Source organism: Jaculus jaculus, chromosome 4 (genome assembly GCF_020740685.1).
Source record: "Jaculus jaculus isolate mJacJac1 chromosome 4, mJacJac1.mat.Y.cur, whole genome shotgun sequence".
Taxonomy (NCBI): Eukaryota; Metazoa; Chordata; class Mammalia; order Rodentia; family Dipodidae; genus Jaculus; species Jaculus jaculus.
In genome coordinates this window covers 77,124,819-77,144,459 of record NC_059105.1, presented here as the reverse complement: position 1 = coordinate 77,144,459, position 19,641 = coordinate 77,124,819, and the positions used below count along the sequence as shown (strand labels likewise).

The window sequence follows — 19,641 nt, the reverse complement described above, 5'->3', positions numbered from 1 at the left end:
TACCTCTGTCTTCCAGAGTGCTAGGACTAAAGGTGTGCACAACCACACATGGCTGATTTTTAGAATGAAAATAAGTATATGTCAATCCTTAAGATAAAGGGAGGAATTTATCTTTAATGTCTATTTAGTGACAATGTCATTTTAGAGTTTATTTGGAAGGTTTTGCAAATGTACCCTGATATTTCATGAAGAATACTTTTGTGATGGAGACTCTCATTTTCCATGGTTTTGATGAAGCTATTTTATGAAGTTAGGAAAGAAAATAGAGTTGAAGGAAGGCACTAAATTAAGTTATAGAAAGACATCAGAATACTTAGATAAGAATTTTTTTAAACTTCAGATTTATTTAAATACTAGTGTTTTTAAAAGATAACTATGGTATATACTTTTAAATTTATTTTTTCTGACTAGTTAGTACATTGTGAATAGTTCAGAATTCAGTAAACATAGGATGTCTAACAAATTCATAACTGTGTTTTGAAATTCAGATAATACCCCTTCTTCTTTTTTTTTAAATAAATTTGGCTAGGCCTGGTGGCACACGCCTTTATTATTATTTTTATTTATTTGAGAGCGACAGAGAGAGAGAGAGAGAGAAAGAGGAAGAGAGCAAGAGAGAGAATGGGCACGCCAGGCTTCCAGCCACTGCAAACGAATTCCAGACGCGTGCGCCCCCTTGTGCATCTGGCTAACATGCGTCCTGGGGAATCGAGCCTCGAAACAGGGTCCTTAGGCTTCACAGGCAAGAGCTTAACTGCTAAGCCAACTCTCCAGCCCAATACCCCTTCTTTTAAAAATATTTTTATTGATTTTTGAGGAGAGAAAGAATAATAATGAATATGGGAGTATCAAGGAACCAGGACCTCTTGCCACTGCAAACAAACTCCACACACATGTACCACTTTCTGTATCTGGCTTTACATGAGTATTGGGGAGTCAAATACAGTGCAGCAGACTTTGCAAGAAAGTACCGTTAGTAGATGAGCCATCTTACCAGTGCAGTAGCCCTTGACTACTGAAGATGAAGAAAGGACAATGCTTTAGCTGTGAGGCTGAATATACCCGAGGAAAGTGGAGTGGTAGGACTGGAGGTAGTTTATCAATAGAACCAGAAAGCTCATTTCTAAAACTTCTACCTGAAATGTGCTCATCTCTCCCTCCTATGCTTCTATCAATAAAATCTTCATTTGACTTAATGAGTTTCTCCTTCACGATACAAACAAATCCTCGTAAGGAAAAAAACTCTATTTTTCATGCAAATTTTTATATGAAATACTATAATCAAATTGGAAACATTGTGAAAATGGATTTTTATTACAATGGAAAGAACTGAAGGAATTAAAAAACTTTATAATTCTGAATTTGACATTAAAACATTTAGATAGTATACCATATAGTTGCTTGTGAAGTGAAGCACTTTGGAGAGGAAAGCCAGCCTGGAAAGATGGTTTACTTCTAGAAGAAGGCATTGTTAGGTGCAAACAGAGAAGAAAATAGGATGCAAGGAATAGGAAACTGATTCAAAAATAGAAGTTATCTCTTGATATTTATCCCACAGTTAAGTCTGGTACTTTTCCTCCCCTACTCATTCATCTGGTCTTTGCTATGCTATTATGCTGTTTTGGCATAGGAATTGGAAAATTCGGTGTAAGCTATTAAGCTTGCCACATTTAGTTGAAGATTATCTTAACCTCAGAAGTTAGAGGTGTTTGGTCCATGGAGATAAGAATAACAATACTGATAACAACATTTTAAGATATATGTATGACACAGAAATGGCAAAGGGAGCTTAAATGTGGTTACTGGACTAACCCAAACATTTGTGCTGAAGAGGAATGAGAATACAGTAAGAGAGAAAGCATGTATTGTGTCAGAGTACAATGAAGTGAGATATGCTCAAAAAGTAGTGTGTGTGTGTGTGTGTGTGTGTGTGTGTGTTTCTTACAGGATGATGGGAAGAATTAATTCTAAGGGATATATTAAAGTGAGCTCACATGGGTGACAGTTCAACAAACAGCCTATTCAGACAAATAGTTTTCTCTCTTTGATTTGGCAATAGGGAGCTAAGCCATGCTAGTGCTTTTAAACAGCCACATTACGTTTACTGGTTGTAACAGAATGCAGGTTTGCAGCAGGTCAGTCAGGTTAAGCATTAAGCCAGAGGAGAAGAAGTGACAGATATTACTGAAGTGTGCTGTTTCTTACAGCTACAGCACCCTGGGAAATTGAAAATATTTCAGAAGGTGGTTATCTTAACCTTTACAGATTAGTTAGGAATCATTTTTTTCCCCCTATATTAGGTAACTGTAATCCCCCACAAACAGTTTCATTACAAATTTTAGTGTTTGTAATTGATGCTTTCTAGAATATGTTCCAGACATCAAGGGCCAACTGAATATAATTATGTACCAGCTATTAGAAAGTTAATTGACACCTGCTGTAACTGAAAATTCCTGGAACTGCTATGTATATGTTTATGTTCCCTGGTTCTCCTCAGACCCCAATCTATTCACCTCTGCTGAGACCATTAAATTAGCATCTCTAGTACTACGAACCCAGTATCACTAGGACAGGAGGTAGACAAGGGGGCATTTCAGCTTTAGCCACTGTAGTACAGCAGAAGGTCAATTTAACCATGGTCTGAGAAAGAAGTTTGGACTGTGGCTCCTTGTTCCATTGTTCTCCCCCAACTCTCAACACAAGGGATTGTAAAGGAATAGGTTTCTAAATACACTATTCATAACACTAATATTTAAGACAGAAAAGGCAATATAAACTGCATTTTATTTAGCTTCTCTGAGCTAAGCTCTATGTTTGCCAGATGGTTAGAAATGAACCCTAATTAGACTTCAGTTTATCCACTCTGATCCATGCTATTCTCATTCTTGGCTAGAAAAATCTGCTTTTGGGGACTATAGAGATGGCTCTGAAATTAAAGGTACTTGCTTTCAAAACCTGTTGGTATGGCTTTGATTCCCCATTACCCAAGTAAAGCCAGATGCCCAAAGTGGAACATACATCTGGAGTTCCTTTGCAGTGGCAGGAGGCCTCTCCCTCCCTCGCCCCTATCTTCTTTCCTTTATCCTTCTCTCACTCCCTCATTACTTTCAAATAAACAAATAAATAAATGAGTAAATAACCTATTTTTATAGATGGTGGTGAATACCTGGATATTGGGGATGCTCAAAACCCATCAGTATGACAAGAAAAGAAAGCCAACTACCTCTCAGGGGAGGAGTCATCTCTATCACATCTGTCGGGGCCCAAGAAACATTATAGAGAAAGTGATAAACTAAGTATGATTTCTGCTCTCATGGATAACCAGAAAACCTCCTCCAGGAAGATAGCAGTAGACACAGAGGAAACTCAAAAATCATCAAAGCAGAAAATCAGGCTGCTGAGAGCTTAACACTAAAGGAGACTTATAACCTGCTCTCTGGAACAGAAAGAGTCTAAGAGCCACAGGGTGGGAAAGTATACTCTGAGACATTTTACACCCCCACAAAGACTGACTGGTGCATTTGTTATCCCACAGTGAATATTTGTAACTCACTAGTGAGGGCTCTCAGGGTATGGTGGGGAGGGAACATGAATGTAATCCAATATGACCAATTTGCTTCTTGTTCAGATAATATAGTTCTCAATAAAAATAAGCAAAAAATAGCAAGGAAGAAAATGTATTCCTATTACTCATCTACCCCACATCAATCTTCTTCCTTTAAGAAAGAATCAAAATTTCAACAAAATTCATACTTGAGCTAAACATCTAGTTCACATCTTATCTATGAGAACTCTTTTGTCTAGTGTTTCCTACAGTGTTATTGTCCAATCTTAACTCCTCAAGACATCAGTAAATATTATATGTAAACTAATAGGAAATTAAATAGGATTCTGTCTTCAAAAACTTTTAGAAATATTGTAGAAAGCAAAAAATTACATATTTCTTTAAGTCAGGACTTCTAATAGAGATTCTTGTCTAGGAAAACATTGTGAGGTCAGTGTCAAGAGGAAGATAGTTCAGAGCACTGTAGCTTGTGCAAGCTCTCTGGAGTGGAGTTGTTTCCTGGAGTGGACAGTAATTCACCATGGCACCAGCTATTCTGAGAAGTCAGCAACTGCCTTTAGGAAGTAAGTGAAGTTCTCCTTTCGATTACTTTCACTCAAACATATTAGAAAAATATCACAAGAATGTATGATTGACCCAGTGACCTCCTTAGAAACTACGAAAATAGATGCAGCTTATGAGAACAATTGCGGAAACATAAAATTCTGCTCCATGCCAGATTCCCTTGACAGTTTCATCTGAAGAATGAGGAACTGGGATCAGCTATGCTTCCAAGATTGTCTGAGTTTAATGATGTGGAAGTAGAAGTTACCAAAAAGATGTAGATTGCTAAAAGTTCTGAATTTGTAGGCTCCATTAAACTTGTTGATTTTCTGAGGATGGAGAGAGAGAGAGAGAGAGAGAGAGAGACAGATGGAGATAGACAGAGAGAGAAAGAGAACAGAGATACAAAGATATTCAATATTATTCCATTGGTGGGCAAATTTAAGGATCTCTGGGTGAGATGATACATAAAATTCTTTTGAATTTTAAATTATGTGATTACATGCTTCATAATGCACCATTTAGAAACAAATGCATTTTAGATGCTTGTGATCTAACTTCATAACTTCCACTATAAATGAGGTCTTCTAAGTAGAAGTAGAGCTAGAGAAGGAAAAGGAATAAATTCCCACATAATCAATGAAAATTTTATTAATTTATTTTACTTTACTTTCTTATATAAGTTTTATTTTCAAAGTTGATTCTGCTGGACTCAGTTCCTAACTCAAGGAATATTATGGTCACCTAACATTCTAAGTCCTTGAGCTGTTTGGATATATGAAAATATCATATGGCTCTGAGATTTTGATATCTTATAAAAATCCTTGGCTTAATTCTATCCTATGAAACATGAAAAACAAAAGCACTGATTCTGCTGGTTCATCCTCTCTCATTAGATAATCCCCCATGAACTATGCTGGTCACACGTCTAAGGCACAAGGGCAATTGAGCATAGAGGAACTCTCCTTTTGTACTTTCTTTCTGTCCCTTGGTTTGACTTTTATCTCAAGGCTCTGCTAATTGGAGGGTGTGCGGGTGGGAATGGGAAAAAATTATCTTAGCAACAGATCCCAATCTTCTGTGCCTTGGTTGCCATAACAACCAGGCTATTGCTATGTACCCTAAGCTAAATTATTTTTACCTGTCTCTCCTGACCACTCATTTTTTTTTTTTTTAATTTCGAGCATCTATTTTCAAGCAGATTTCTTTTGCTGATACAACTTTTAAAGGAGGGGCCTTTCTTTATCTTCTGTTCATTTTAAAAGTATGATGGGTATACAAAACAAAAAGGAGGTTTCTTTATAAGCAGTAAGTCAATTGCTATTAAAATATCTCTAAGTACTTTGACTTATTTTTGCATTATTGTCAACATTTAAAATATATTTATTTGACCAGAAAAGTTTGGAAAACATACTCTAGGATCTGTAGTTTCAAACTTTTGTGTTTAAACAAAAGTCCAATAGTGGTTTGAGTCACTTGTCCCTTACAAACTCAAGTGCTCTGAATGCTTGGTACCCAGCTGGTGGCAGTTTGGTAAGTGGAGCCTTGCTGGAGGAGGTGAATTGCCAAAGCGGGCTTATAGGTGTTACATCCAGAGTCCCCCTTGCTAGAGGTCAGCTCACTCTTGCTGCTTTCTGCCAGTTGCTGCAGCAAGAAGTGGTGCTCTACCATCCTTTCCTACCATACGGAAACTTTCTTGAGACTATAATTCAAATTAAACCCTTTCTTCCTATCAACTGTTTTTGGTTGGGTGTTTTGCTATAGCAACAAGAATGTAACTATAAAAGGCCCTTAAGGGAAAATCCTTGCTTTATACATAGTTTTTTTCAGCCATAATTTGGAAGACAGGCTTATGTATTCACAGATACTGAATCCCTACTTAACCTGATAAATGTGCTTTATTCCTAGTTTCAGCATCCATACATACAATTTTCATTTCAATTTGCATTGATATAAATGGTTCTACTATACTTAAGTTTGATGTTATTTTTCAAGTTACAGAAAGATGGATATAAAATGAATGTCACATATATTGGTAGTATTCAGAGAAAAATATTTCTTCAGATTTGCATTTCAATTTTATCTTGTAGTTTTGTGATTACTGGCATTTTTGGGCACATTAAGATAATCTGTAGAGTTTTATTGAGATTTATATGATATTTATACAGTTTAGATACAAAATGAAGTTTATAAGAACACATTACTCATGCTGTAGAAATATTGTGAATTTGTTTTTTGTAACTTGAAGAATTAGGAATCAGTGAATCTGTAAAAATCTGTTGAAAACTAGAATTTTAAGTTTAACTTTAAACTCAATATTATTAATGAAAACTGTTGCTATGTAAAATCACTTTAAATTTTATTTATTACTGTAAAATAATTTTCTATTAGCTAATGAAATGAAATCATTATGTCTGTATTAAAAGTCCTATATAAATTAATCTTTCCTCCTAAAGAAGTCTTAAGACAAAATTGTTAGTTCGGTGTTATTGATTCATAATGAAGAGATTATGAACAAATTTATATTGGATAATTTTCAATAAAAAGCAAAACTAAGCCTGGCATGGTGGTACACGCCTTTAATCCCAACATTTGGGAGGCAGAGGTAGGAAGATCGCTATGAGGTCAAGGCCACCCTGAGATTACAGAATGAATTTTCAGGTTAGCTTGGGCTAGAGTGAGACCCTACTTCGAAAAACCAAAAATAATTTAAAAACAGAAAAACTACCCTACTTTTGAGCTCTTCATGTTAGTAATGTCAGTGTGATATTACTTGGTGTGCAAATGTATATTGCCCAAAGAAACTAAAATCCTGCCTCCTCATGTAAATTTAGTCTCAGTAGATGGACATAAGTTTCAAAAGAACATGGAGTTAGAAATGAAGGTTCTGGGTCAAGCCTTTCTAAAAAGTTGGCGAATCTGTACCACATTCTGTTCCAGTTTCTAGAGTCTTATTTCTCTGATTACTTATTACTGTTTCGATTTTGGCATTTGGCCATTAAGCCACAAGTTAAATGTCCAGTTGCTGTGCTAAATCCTGGTGTCTTCAGGGGATAAAGGAGTAGCAGGGCAGAATCATACAGAAGGTATACTTAGAGACTGAGGACTTCCTTTATGGGGTCAGGGGATACTGGACAATGTCAGAACTTATTAAATTTACCATAATTCTATTTTTGTGCCAATAATACTCTTAACATGAGTCCTAAACTTTGGAAATACATTTTACTTTAAACTTTTATATAGCCTTAAAGATTATATGGCTGTTTAAATGTTCAAAAATTCTTTCTTAATAACTCATTTTTAGTGGTTATAGTTAAACTAATTTCTTGAATATTTTCCTCATTAAATCTATAGGAAAAATACTTATTGACTAATAAATCTTTTTTAACTTCCATTTTCCACATTCAAGTCTCTTAATTCATTTAGGTACTTTCATAAATCTTAGTTTCTGCTGATGTCTTTGTGGATTTGCATTAAATTAATTAGACATTCCTCATTATAAAGACCACCTTATAGAATAATTTGGACATAATTTGTCCAATTTTGAGAACAGGGGAATGTAAAATACCCTTTCTTTCCTAACATGATATTGCATTATTTTATCACATTAGCACTTGTAAATGCTATTTTTATAAACTATGACACATTGGTTCTGTGTCATGTGCAGTGTCATTACATTGGGCATGATGCTCTTATAGTTCTTACACTATTTATGATGGTTTATATTGGTTGTCAACTTGACAGCACCTAGAAACAGCTAGGAAATGAGCTTCTGGCTGCCTGTTAGGAATTTTCTAGATTAAGTTAACTGAGGTGGGAAGATATACTTTAATTCTTGGCAGAACAATTCCATGGTATGGCATTCTGGACTCGATAAAATGGATTAAACAGGTTGGAGGGATGGCTTAGTAATTAAGACATTTGCCTTCAAAGCCAAAGGACCCAGGTTAGACTCCTCAGGACCCACATTAGCCAGATGCATCTGGAGTTCATTTGCAGTGGCTGGGAGCCCTGGTGCCCATTTTCTTTCTCTCTCTCTCTCTCTCTCTCTCTCTCTCTCTCTCTCTCTCTCTCTGTCAAATGAATAAATAAATAATGGGCTATTCTGGTCAATGCTTGGAAGACAAGAATGCTGAAAGAATCATATTAGTTGAACTCATCTTTTGAAGCTTCATAAAGGAACAAGGATGTTATCAAAAACCAGTTGATGTGTGGCTTCTGAGTGCAATTTATCAGTGTTCTGAGAACTTAAGTGATATTGAACTCAAACATGATGGGCTTATTTTGTCTGGTAAAGGAAGTCTCAAAACAGATTAGCATCCAGGCTAGTATTGAAAAAAGTAGCTTTAATTGTTAGAGATTAGCACCATTGCAGGAAAACCCCTTGCACTGCATAGACAATAGGAAAGATGCCCTGAGGGCAAAACCTCAGCCATTAAAGCCTCTATCTTGTGAAGGTCCAAATTCATTTGAAGGAAGTAATCCAAAACTCAAGGGATTCCCTATTGGAACATAGCCACCTAAAGAAAAGTTTTGCCACGGTCACCCAGGGAAGGCACACAGAGGCACCCATAGCTGTGGTCCAAGTGAGTCAGGCCTTCCCACTAGCTCCAGAACTTGGCAGGATCATCCACGTTTTGGAGGTGTGGTGGAATGAATCATATGTATCCCACAAACTAATATGCTATGAATGCTTGGTCCCCAGATGGTGGCCATTTTGGGGAGTGAAGTCCTGCTGGATGCTGTGTGTTATTGGGGGTAGGCTTAGGGGTATTACCGTCAGCCTACTTTTGTCAGAGTTCAGCACATTTTATTGCGGCTGTTTTCCAGTTGCTGTAGCAGAGGTGATATTCACCTTTGCTTGTAATGCTGGCTGTTTTTGGTGGTGTCTCTCTCTCTGCTTGGATTATGAACAGAAGCCAGCTTTTTCCACAATAGATGGAACTTCCCCTGGATCTGTAAACCTGAAATACATGCTTTATCCTATGAACTATGTCTGGTTTAGAAGTTCATCCCAGCAATATGGAGCTGACACCACCTTTTTTAAAACACTCTTTATTCCTTCTATCCTTCTTTCCTTCCTCCATCCCTCCTTCAATCCTTCTTTTCCTCCCTCCTTTGCTTCTTCCCCACCTTAACACCATCCTATCCTAACTTTCTACCTTTTTTTTTTTTCTTTTTAGCAAACATTTGATGAATTCCCCTCTGTATCTGTTCTAGAAGGCCCTAAGCATTTTGGATAAAGGGGTTCTTTATAGCCAGTGAAAGGGGAACAATGAGAGTCATAGAAGAATATTAATAAGCACAATAGTTGAACATTACCTGTTAGATGCTTAACCCAGTGACAGATAATTTCTACCTATAGTTATCTTTGTGCTACATCAACTCTTGAGAAACTTTGCTAGTCCTTAGCGTCTTTGACTCTGACTAGGACCTCAAGCATCACTTGTTGCCCAAATTTGTAAGTAACTGTCCAGGTCCTGCTTAAGTACTAAGCCCATTTTATTTTCTTTGAAAATTCTGTCCATAAGCATTATTATATCCTCCCTAAACTGTGTTTCTCTTTCTCTCTCTCTCTCTCTTTTTTTTTTTTTTTTACAAAAAAAAAATGACTTTCATATGACTCTTCCGTTAGACTAGGATGAGATCTCCCCCAAAGTGGGTACCAACTCTGGCCCACATCTGCTTCAATCTGTTTTGGGACAAAGGACCAGCAGGAGAGGGGGCCCATGGTGAAATGATACATGATATCTTGACTGCTCAGGGGGGGATAATGTGTATTTTGTTTGCCCTTGGAAGAATTAAAAGACATTTTTCAAATTATTTTGTTAACTTTTGGAAATGAAGATATTATCTTACACTTTAAGTTTCTATTGTCTTTTCCTTGAATGGGAAGGTTTTGGAATTTTGTTGGGTCAAATATTCTCACCTGACCACAGTGAGTTGGAAATGAGTGGCAGCCTCGGCTTTGTGGTTGTGTACTCTAGCCTCTGAGACTCCTCTCTTGCCGTGCTCCCATGCCAGCTTCACTGACTTCAGCCACTGCGTGCCAACCCTAATACCTCTAACCTGTCTTCTATCGCTTCTCAGGTCTTTAAGTTTCCATATGTCCTCATAATGGTCATTATCCATTACAAGCACATTCAAGAGATAAGTAGATGCAAGTGCAAGTAAATATCAAAGCATTCAAATTGTTATCATTACAATGTGAATAACAGTAGACTAGTCACTTCGTACTGTCATACCTAAATTTATCTTTGTTAGCCTAAGAAGAGGAAAATTCTCAGAGAAGTATGCCTTATTAGCACACAAATATGAAAGTATATGCTGGGGGTGCTAATTGCTCAACTCTAATTATAATTGCTTCATGGACTTCATAGTGATCTTAGATCACATGAAATGTGTGGTTTTATACAAATAGCACAGTATTGCCATTTGTGGTAATTAAAACTACAGAAAATGCTTTTATTAATTCAAAGTCTTCGGTGCTTGGAATAGAGATTGAGAACAAATTTACCTTTATATTGGTACTATATGCAGGCTTGCTAGGCAAATATACTAACTAAATTGTTTGCAAAAGAACTGATTACTTGACACATTTTAGAGCCACAAATTCCTAACAATGTAAGTGCATTGTAAGCAAAAGCTAGATACTGCTTAGGTTGGTATTTTGATATAAGAACAAATCATCTTCATCTATTCTTTGAGGCAAGGCCTCTTCTAGACAATGCCTCTTTATCCTAATTCAAATTGCAGTATTTATTTGAAAATGATACAATATTGTGTTGTAAGATATATTGTTTCAATCTAATATTTCTTCATCTCAGACAGCTATTCCTTGTCAGTTGACTCAGATATGACTTTATTTAGTAGAGTCAGTTTAAGAAAAGGAGGCCAAAGTTAAGAATAAATCCAATTATTTCTCAAAAAGTTTTAGTAGGTTCTTCTACTATGTTAAAAATAGAACATGCTTAATAATGTGAGTTAGTAGCTAAACAATGAATGTCCAAACATGATGAATAGTAGGTTAACCATTTCCACTCAATAGGTCCAATACCAAGTTAGTATAGTTCTGCTTAGAGTAGACACTGATAAAAATCACAATAGATAGCTTTATTTATCTGTTATATTAGAGAGTCAGTCAACACTTCAAGATAATAGGAGTACAGACAAAGATCTTGCCATGACTGATAAGCATTCATAAGAGAAAGAAAATGTTTTATGGTACAGAAAATAACCTCAAAAATGGTTGAAGGTGACAGTAAAATCATGTCCTACCTGGGTTACTTTCTCTGTCACATTGTGTGTTCGATCTTTAACCTTGGGTGCAATAATAGTTTTATCTGAAGAAGGAGGGGATGAATTCTTTTTTTCAGTTTTGACATCAGAAAAATTCAGAGTGAGTTGTGGAATCTTGTTGATGGTGCTGTATTTGTTGAGGTTTGAATCTGACGTGGATCCCAGGAGGCTTGACTTGATATGATTAAAAGGCCCTAAAAAAATTGGAAAGTATTTGTAAACATAATAGCAGAAGAAATTAAAAAAATGTGGTAATCTTGAATGCCTTGCTAAATGATTGATGACCAATGTGACACTGATTCTAGTGACTAAGTGCAGTCTACTGAAACCTGAATGTAAGGCTTTAGGATCACCTTTTGACACAAGCAAGGACATATGAGTAACAAGGAGAAAACTGGTGCTAGATGCGCACCCAGACAGCAAAATGGCAGCTTTGGCTGCTAACTGGAATCTTTTATTAATAGCTGAAATAAAATAAAAACAATTAACTCTATGCCCTGCTATTTGCCAACTGTACCTTCAAAATTTTGTATGAATTTTGTTTTATAATCTGAAGATGATTTAAGAAAGAACTTGCCAATAGCTAGAGTTATGTTGCTCATGAGATTTGTGAATGGTTTGTTTACTTGCTGTAATTTAAATTTACTTTTGTCTGTGTCACTGAGAAATAACAAGCCAGTTGTTCTCTTCAGATGCTTCCACTACCTATAGGGAATGGCTTATGGAGAGTTAAACCCAAATGAAGCAAAGGAGAGAGTGTCATTGTGTGTGTGTGTGTGTGTGTGTGTGTGTGTGTACCTGAGTGTATATTTTATTGCTTTGTAGAAGATGCTATCATTCTCTGTACCTTTACATCTTCCTTCTCAGTCTATCTTTCATTTATATTTAAGAAAAAAAGACGCCTCTATTAAAAAAAAAAAAAAACAAAACTTAAGATAGATGCTTCAGCCAACTGAACAGTAGAAACAATCATAGCTAGTTAGCAAAAGGTGTCAGGCACTGTAATTCCCTGTCACTTCTCATATTCATTCTGCTTAACAAGGACAATTGGACAGGATACCAAGATCCTTGGTTTTCTTGTTGAGGATGAGGAACCTGAGCAGCACTATCCTCTTTGGGGATAATTCTATTGCTTGTTCCTTGTGGAGAGTCAAGAAATGGTTTGAAGAGTTTCTCAAGTAATGATACATTACTTTTAAAGTCATCATTCATATGTAACTATAACACATTGTGTTTTCTGTGTAATGAACTTTGAATATTAGCATATTGAAATAAATATATTTGATTATAAATCATTTTTCTTTTAGCAATCCTTCATATTAAAGTATGGGTATCATGCTAATGTTTTACAAGCAAGGTTAATGTATCTCTAAATTTTATTCAGTAGAGTAAAATGCATAATAGAATAATTGTTGAAACAAAGATACATCAGGTCTGTTCTCATTCAGACTCTCTAACAAAAATGTCATACTCCAATAATTTGCAACTTCAATGTGTCTCCAGTTTTACCTTCTTCCCTTTTATGTTAGAAAAAGAAGAAGAAAAAAACACAACTACATGGTTACTCTATTCTGTTTTCTTTTAAACTTTTTGTTTTAGTTAATCTAGATTTCCTTTTAAATCAATACAGTTAATAAGTTCATTATAACAATATACTTAACCTATTTGTGCTACTTAGTTAAGGTAAATTTAAAGACTATTTTATCCAGATGTACAACAAATATTATTCTTTTTTCTCTTGATTTTTAATCTGATGTTTATAAGCCCTTTAGCGTCTGTAAGACATCAGTGTTCCTTTGTGTTCTTCTAACATCCCATGGAAAAATTTTCCACAACTTTAAGGTAGGAATTAATAACATCTTTACCATTTCTAAAACTAAGTTGATAGAATATGAGGCTAAAGGGGCACAAGAGTGAAAGACTAAAAATGAAAACACAAGGTTTCCTACCTCCTAGGTCTACATTCAGAGAGGCCTTGGCTGAGGACTTAGAGGCGAGTCAGCCTCACTGACAGTGGGTCATGAACAGATGGGCTTAGGGTTCTAATGAAAGAAAGAATAGCCTGAAAAACAAAGGAAATGAATTTAAACAGGAGGAGTGGTCAGGAAAAAAAGGGGCATAACAGATTCAGTTGAAGAGAATATAAAACTCAAGTGTATACAGGAGCACCTGATTTATTTTTTGAGGGAAATTTGTAAGAGGGATGACCAGATTGCATTTATCCTATAGTAGGAGAAGGTGGAAAGCAGGTAATGAGGTAAACTAAATCAAGAGCTGGAAAAAGTCTTAATATGTTACAAGTGTCTGATTAACCATAAAGTTGGCTACGCTTTCTATCTACAAAGAAAAGTAAACAATAATTGGGAAGAATTTCAGATCAAACACATTTAGAGTCTACATGATGAGATTATAAATAGATCAAGTTAGATGCTAATGGAGAATGTATTCTTTTTTGATAGTACTAAAAGTATTTCTGAGAATTATATATTAAAATAATATTGCCATGTAATTTTTTAACTTGTGAAGGCCAAATGCAACATGAAAGAAGGAAATCAATTGAATTAAAGTTGTGTGAAAATCATTGTATCTTTGTGTAATATTGGGCACTGAGTTCATTTTGTTAATGTTTAATAAAACTCAGATTACTGAAGCATCTTCACATTAAGGATCATGCAAATGGAGCATGGAGCATGTGTATTTAAGCTTTTCCAAGGAACTCTGTCAATAAGCATCAAGGAGCAACTGGGACACTTAGAATGACATGTGAGAAGTGCTCTTTAAATTACTTGGCTTCAATATCCACAAATTCTGTTCCACTGCCTGATATATAATTTGCAAAAGAAAATTGTCATTACTGAAAATCAATTTGCAAATTCTTATCAAATCATGGAATTGTGGGTAATTGCATAATTTATGAGAAACAAATTGTGCCATATCATTTATTTATTTTCTGTATGACAGCCTTCCTGGCTAGAGAGCTGAATGCTGTTAAAAAATATTGTGAGCAGTGTTGTTTCTGACTCATGCTATCCTCATGGACAAGTTGGAAACTGAGCACAACAATGTAACAGGAAATCAGGGATACTTGAGAAACAATCTAGGGATATAATTTTGTTAATAACTTGCTAAAAGGTAAGTGGGATAAATTTTTTGTTAAATTTGAATGCAGAACTAAGTTTGAGGTGGTTTATGAGTGAATGTGGTAAGACTGAGTAGCCCTTTCACATGCTAGAGGTGTTACCCAAAACAATAATACAGACATCAATCATGCAATTTATTTGAAAAAGAAACAAAACTATTCTACTCCTTGAAATGCTCTGAAGTGTCATTCTAAGGTGTCAGAATGATAAACAAATTTATTAAAGGTAAAATGAAAAGAGATCTTAAGAAAGATGGTTAGGTAGCAATTACTTAGTTACATGAGAAGTTACATAAAAAAATCATCAAGTGCCAATTTGCTATGATCTGATTGTGGTGTTTGATGTTAAGATCTATAATGGACAGAATATCACTGCCTAGTGGAGTAAGATGGAGGGGATGGAAGTATATTATAGGGAGAAGGATTTCATTAGCTCTCTCTGCGTTAGGGATGAAACAGACTTCCCAGTAAAGTTAAAGTATTGCAACTTTGGAAAATGAAGATAACACAAAGGAATCAGGCAGAACCTGCATTCAAGAGAATAAACAAGGTAATCTTGCAAACTTTCCACCTGCATTTTCAAGTTATCTATGTTCTTTTGTAAAGAATTTCTTTTGGACGAAGTAGATATTGAAATCTTAACTATAATTGTGCATTTTATACTCTAGGCAATGTAGAGTTGGATCTTTAATTTTCCAGTCCTTTACTTAGATCTGGCTTCAAAGCAAACCCAACATTTTTAAAGAATACTTAATGTATAATTCTGTATCTAATATAGTAGTTGTTTTGTGAAAACTGTGACTGTAAAATTGGTGTGCCATATGAAATATATGTACATAATAAGAGCTGTTTTGTTTAGATTACTGCTATTACAAAATGGAGTAGGGGTGTGTATAAAGGATTGGTTAAATTGATTATGTGATGGAATTAAAATAAAATTATATTGACAAATTGATGAACTACTGACTTTTTAAATCATAATACTTATTTAACTTTTTAGTTCGTTAGTTAGTTCATTCATTCTTTTGCCAGGGATCAAACGAGATTCTGTCACAGGGTAGGTAGTGTTCTACCATTGAGCTATGTCATTATCCTTGAACTATTAGTTTGGTAGATAAGTCAATCCATTTTTCCAACTATTTTAACCAAATTATATACCTTTCTTACATCAGTTTAAAAGTCACTGAAAAATTCATGTCTACTAATTTACTAATCTGAAACTAGTCATATTCCATTCAAGCAAATAGACAAGACTGCATTGCATTCTGTTTCTTGAGAATATATTCTGAATTATGTCAGCTAAATCCTATAGCTGATACTACTATGCTCCTTACATACTGTACTACTACTCCTATATTATACACTATACATACTATACAACTATGAAGTAGTTTATGTGCTTCTTATATGCTGGAATATGTTTTGCTTGTTTTTTTTCTTTTTAACTTATTTAAATTTTTATGAAGTGTTCTCTGTTATCTTGGGTTACTATGACCTTACAGTAGACAGAATCATTATGTAGATAAAACCCCATCACTCTATTGGAGGCCACATGCATAGAGCATTTTTTCCAGTGCTTAAAAAATAAAGTGAGGATGAAGATTCCTTTAAATCCCTTACTTTCAAATTATCCTGAGCTGTGGAATACATGACATCATTGGTGTCTAGTGCTATTAATTCATCACCATCATTAGTGCTGAAGTCATTAGGAAAGTAAGCAAGTAATCAATACACAAAATTGCACAGTGGTCAGATTACTAGTGACATACAAAAGAGGTCAAGACAGTAAGTTCTAAGTAATGATGGTCACTGGTGGAGACATGTTCATGCAACATACATGCACAAAATGAGTCACTGTCACTATCTGCACACCCACAGCAGCATGCATGGCCAAGGTAAAAAGATAAGCCAAAAGAGTTTTCAACTTGATGAGAATTATATGACTATTTGTTTTTTATTCCTTTATATATGTGATATAGTAGGAAACAGAACTGATTTTCAAATGCTTCACCAAATCCAAATTAATCCAAAATATTGTCCAATTAACATTACCCTGTGATAGCTGTAGGTCATGCCAGTGATTTCAGACTAATATAGGACACAATTATAAATGATAAAAATATAGGAAAATAGTAAATGGGTGGCATGCATGTACAGTATACTACTACAGTAAGCTGAAAACCATACCCCCTGCCATCCACGATCGTGAAACTAGTTTTAGGGAAACAAAAAAGGAAGAAGTAAAGTGATGCTGTCATATAGCACTTTGTTCATTTTATTTAATCTTGTATTCGAGAAAGAAGCCCTGAAGTAGTTTATGTGCTTCTTATATGCTGGGATATATTTAGCTTGATATTTTTCTCTTTTTAAATGATTTAAATATTTATGAAGTGTTCTCTGTCATCTAAGGTTACATTTTTTTTTTTTACAGAAAAAAAGGTGTTCATAATCACTTTGATGACACAGCTGAGAAAGTAACAGTCTCCAGCAAAATCAAGCCGTGATGTCTCCACCAGGCACCTGGACTAGTTAAGGGCAGCATGAAGATGTGGCATCAAACAGGGCAACAGCAGGCAAGTTAACATGCCGAGTCAAGGGCACTTGAAGCATCAGATGGTGAAATTTGAGTTTGTACTTTACCTTTGACATTGCGACCATTGTCTGTTTTGAGCATATAAGGATAAAAGAGAGAAAAATATAAAAAGAGAAGACTAAAATTATACCAACCAAATTACCTAAGTAGAAACAGAGACAACAGGATATAATTATGAAAATGTCTTTCATTGAAATTAATATTGTGAACTACTCAATGAGGTAAATTGTAAATGCTAGAATACCAGCAATCCTCCTACCTCTGCTTCCTGAGTGCTGGAATTACAAGCATTCTACCACTCCTGACAGGATTCAATATATTTTCTAAGGATGACTAATATGATCAGCACTAAGAATATTCTGGTCATTTTAGTTACCATATTGAGTTTGTTGCTGGGAGTTCAATGCCAACCTGAGAATACAGAGTGAATTTCAGGTCAGCCTCGGCTACAGTGAGAACCTGCCTTAAACATGCAACTTTATTCTAATTTCTCTTTAAAAACCCCAGTTCCTTTTAAATCCCAATCTCCCTTAAATAAACTCCACAATTTGTGATTCTGCCTTAAATGAACTTAATAATTTATCCTTCTTGAGTCCATCTTTATTAATTCTTTATTAAAGGTAGGACACAGGCTGGAGAGATGGCTTAGCAGTTAAGGTGCTTGCCTATGAAGCCTAAGGATCTGAGTTTGATTCCCCAGTATCCACACAAAGCCAGAGGCACAAGATGGTACATGAGTCTGCAGTTCATTTGCAGTGGCTAGAGGCCCTGGCACACCCATTCTTTCTCCCTCTCTTTCTGCTTGCATATAAATTAAAAAAAAAATAATAAGGGTAGGACAGAACCAAAACTTGGGGTTCATAAATTTTTGGGTACTCCTCCTGAACCCACAAACTCTGCATTACTTGCATGGTCAGCACTTTGCGGACTGACCTATCTCCCCAGATCAACTATGGTCACTTAGTAAAGTGCCTAGTGTGCCTAGGAGCCTCATGTTCAGATTAATTCTATAGAAGACAGCTGGCAGCAGTTTAGGTGAGCATGGCACTTAAAAGAAAGAGCTGAAAGCCTTTCAAGGATCTAATTATGCAGAAATGAAGAGAAGGACTGGTGTGGGCATGCAGGATACTCAGGTCCCCGGATTCTGAGGACTCAGCATAGCACACTTGTAATGAGATCTCATGGAGCAAGATGAGGGAGGAAAATCGTTGCATGGATTTGAAGTTCCTAGAAAGAGGCAGCCCTGGATTTGAGGATCTAGTCAGGCTCCAACACTCTTGGGCCAATGATTTATTTTACCCACATAAAGCAGTTTAGTCATCTATAAAACTGGGTTAAAACTGGTTCCTAAATTACAGATTTGCTATTAGAATTAAATGAGACTAAATGTGTGTTAAGCACCAACATTGCCTCAGGCAGAGTAAATAGTTTACCAGTGCTATCTGTTATCATGCTAAGGGTGACTTGTTCCATTGATGCTTTAAGAATCCCTACTTTCACTCTTGCTAATAAAATAGGGATGACTTTGTTTTTCAAGTTGGTTGGTGGATTAACCCTTCTAAACTTTTTCTTCCTCCTAACTATTCCCCATCCTTGTTGATCAATAGCATACTCCTTCCTGTGAGGACACCGTTCTGTTCTTTCTTCCAGAGTATGATTATTTGCTAAATACAGCACTATTAATTATGCTTAAGAGGATCATTTTCATCACTTAACCACATCTTACTTAAATTAAGCATTAATTAATTAGCACTCCATGAAATATGCACATAATGGTTATACTATGTCAGAAACACAGATAAAAAACCATAAGGAACCAAATTACTCACTAGGGTTCAAAGAGGAAATGAGAAATGATTCTGAATGTATGATTAACATTTTTAATAGCTTTTAATCACATTTCTTCTTTTGAGACACAAATATTAATGTTCAACTTTAAAGTATCATAAAAACAATCTTTCCTGACCCACTAAAGTATGTTTTAGTGTTAAAATAAATCACAACCATACCTTCACTGGCATGTCGATCTCTAAAGATGTTCTTGGGGTGCACACTGAACCCTTCTATGTCATGAACTGAGGATGCTCTTCGTATGCTGCAGAGGCTTTCCCTTGATCTGGAGTGAGTTAGTTGGGAACTGGACTGCAGCATGTCAGGGTAGAGTCGGTCCCATTGCCTTTTGGGAGAAGAATGGTCCAGAGGTCCTGATATGTTCACCAGAGGAGAACATTGGCTGGGTTGGATCAAGGCTTTTGTATCATCTGCTTCAGAGGGACTGCAGCTCTCTTTCGTGGGAGATTTGAAATGCTTCATGGCCACTGAGTCATCACTGTGCTTTGATGAGTCTATGACTACCACATCTGGGTCTTCCTGTGGTAGGGACTGCTTTCTATATGTGAGAACTCTCAAACCAGGGAATTTGAACCCAAAAAGTTTACCTACAAAGGGAGTAAAACAATGAGAGAGAGAAAGGGAAAAAAGAAAGAAAAATAGGCATTCCTT

The 19,641-nt window shown here is 35.7% G+C and overlaps 1 protein-coding gene across 5 annotated transcripts in view; it reads right to left on the bottom strand.

Moving 5' to 3' along the window:
* Nucleotides 1–19,641, bottom strand: part of Kcnh7 (potassium voltage-gated channel subfamily H member 7) — a 461,887-nt gene that overhangs the window by 100,105 nt on the left and 342,141 nt on the right. For 2 of the 5 annotated variants that reach the window (XM_045147428.1, XM_045147426.1), the window contains exons 4-6: nt 19,149–19,577; nt 17,187–17,207; nt 11,387–11,601 (exon numbers count right to left, since the gene is read on the bottom strand). In XM_045147428.1, coding sequence (XP_045003363.1) covers nt 11,387–11,601; nt 17,187–17,207; nt 19,149–19,577 — 665 coding nt within the window. Of the gene's footprint in view, nt 1–11,386; nt 11,602–16,733; nt 16,758–17,186; nt 17,208–19,148; nt 19,578–19,641 lie in introns of all 5 variants that reach the window. The other 3 variants (XM_045147424.1, XM_045147425.1, XM_045147427.1) reach the window with 3 other exon arrangements.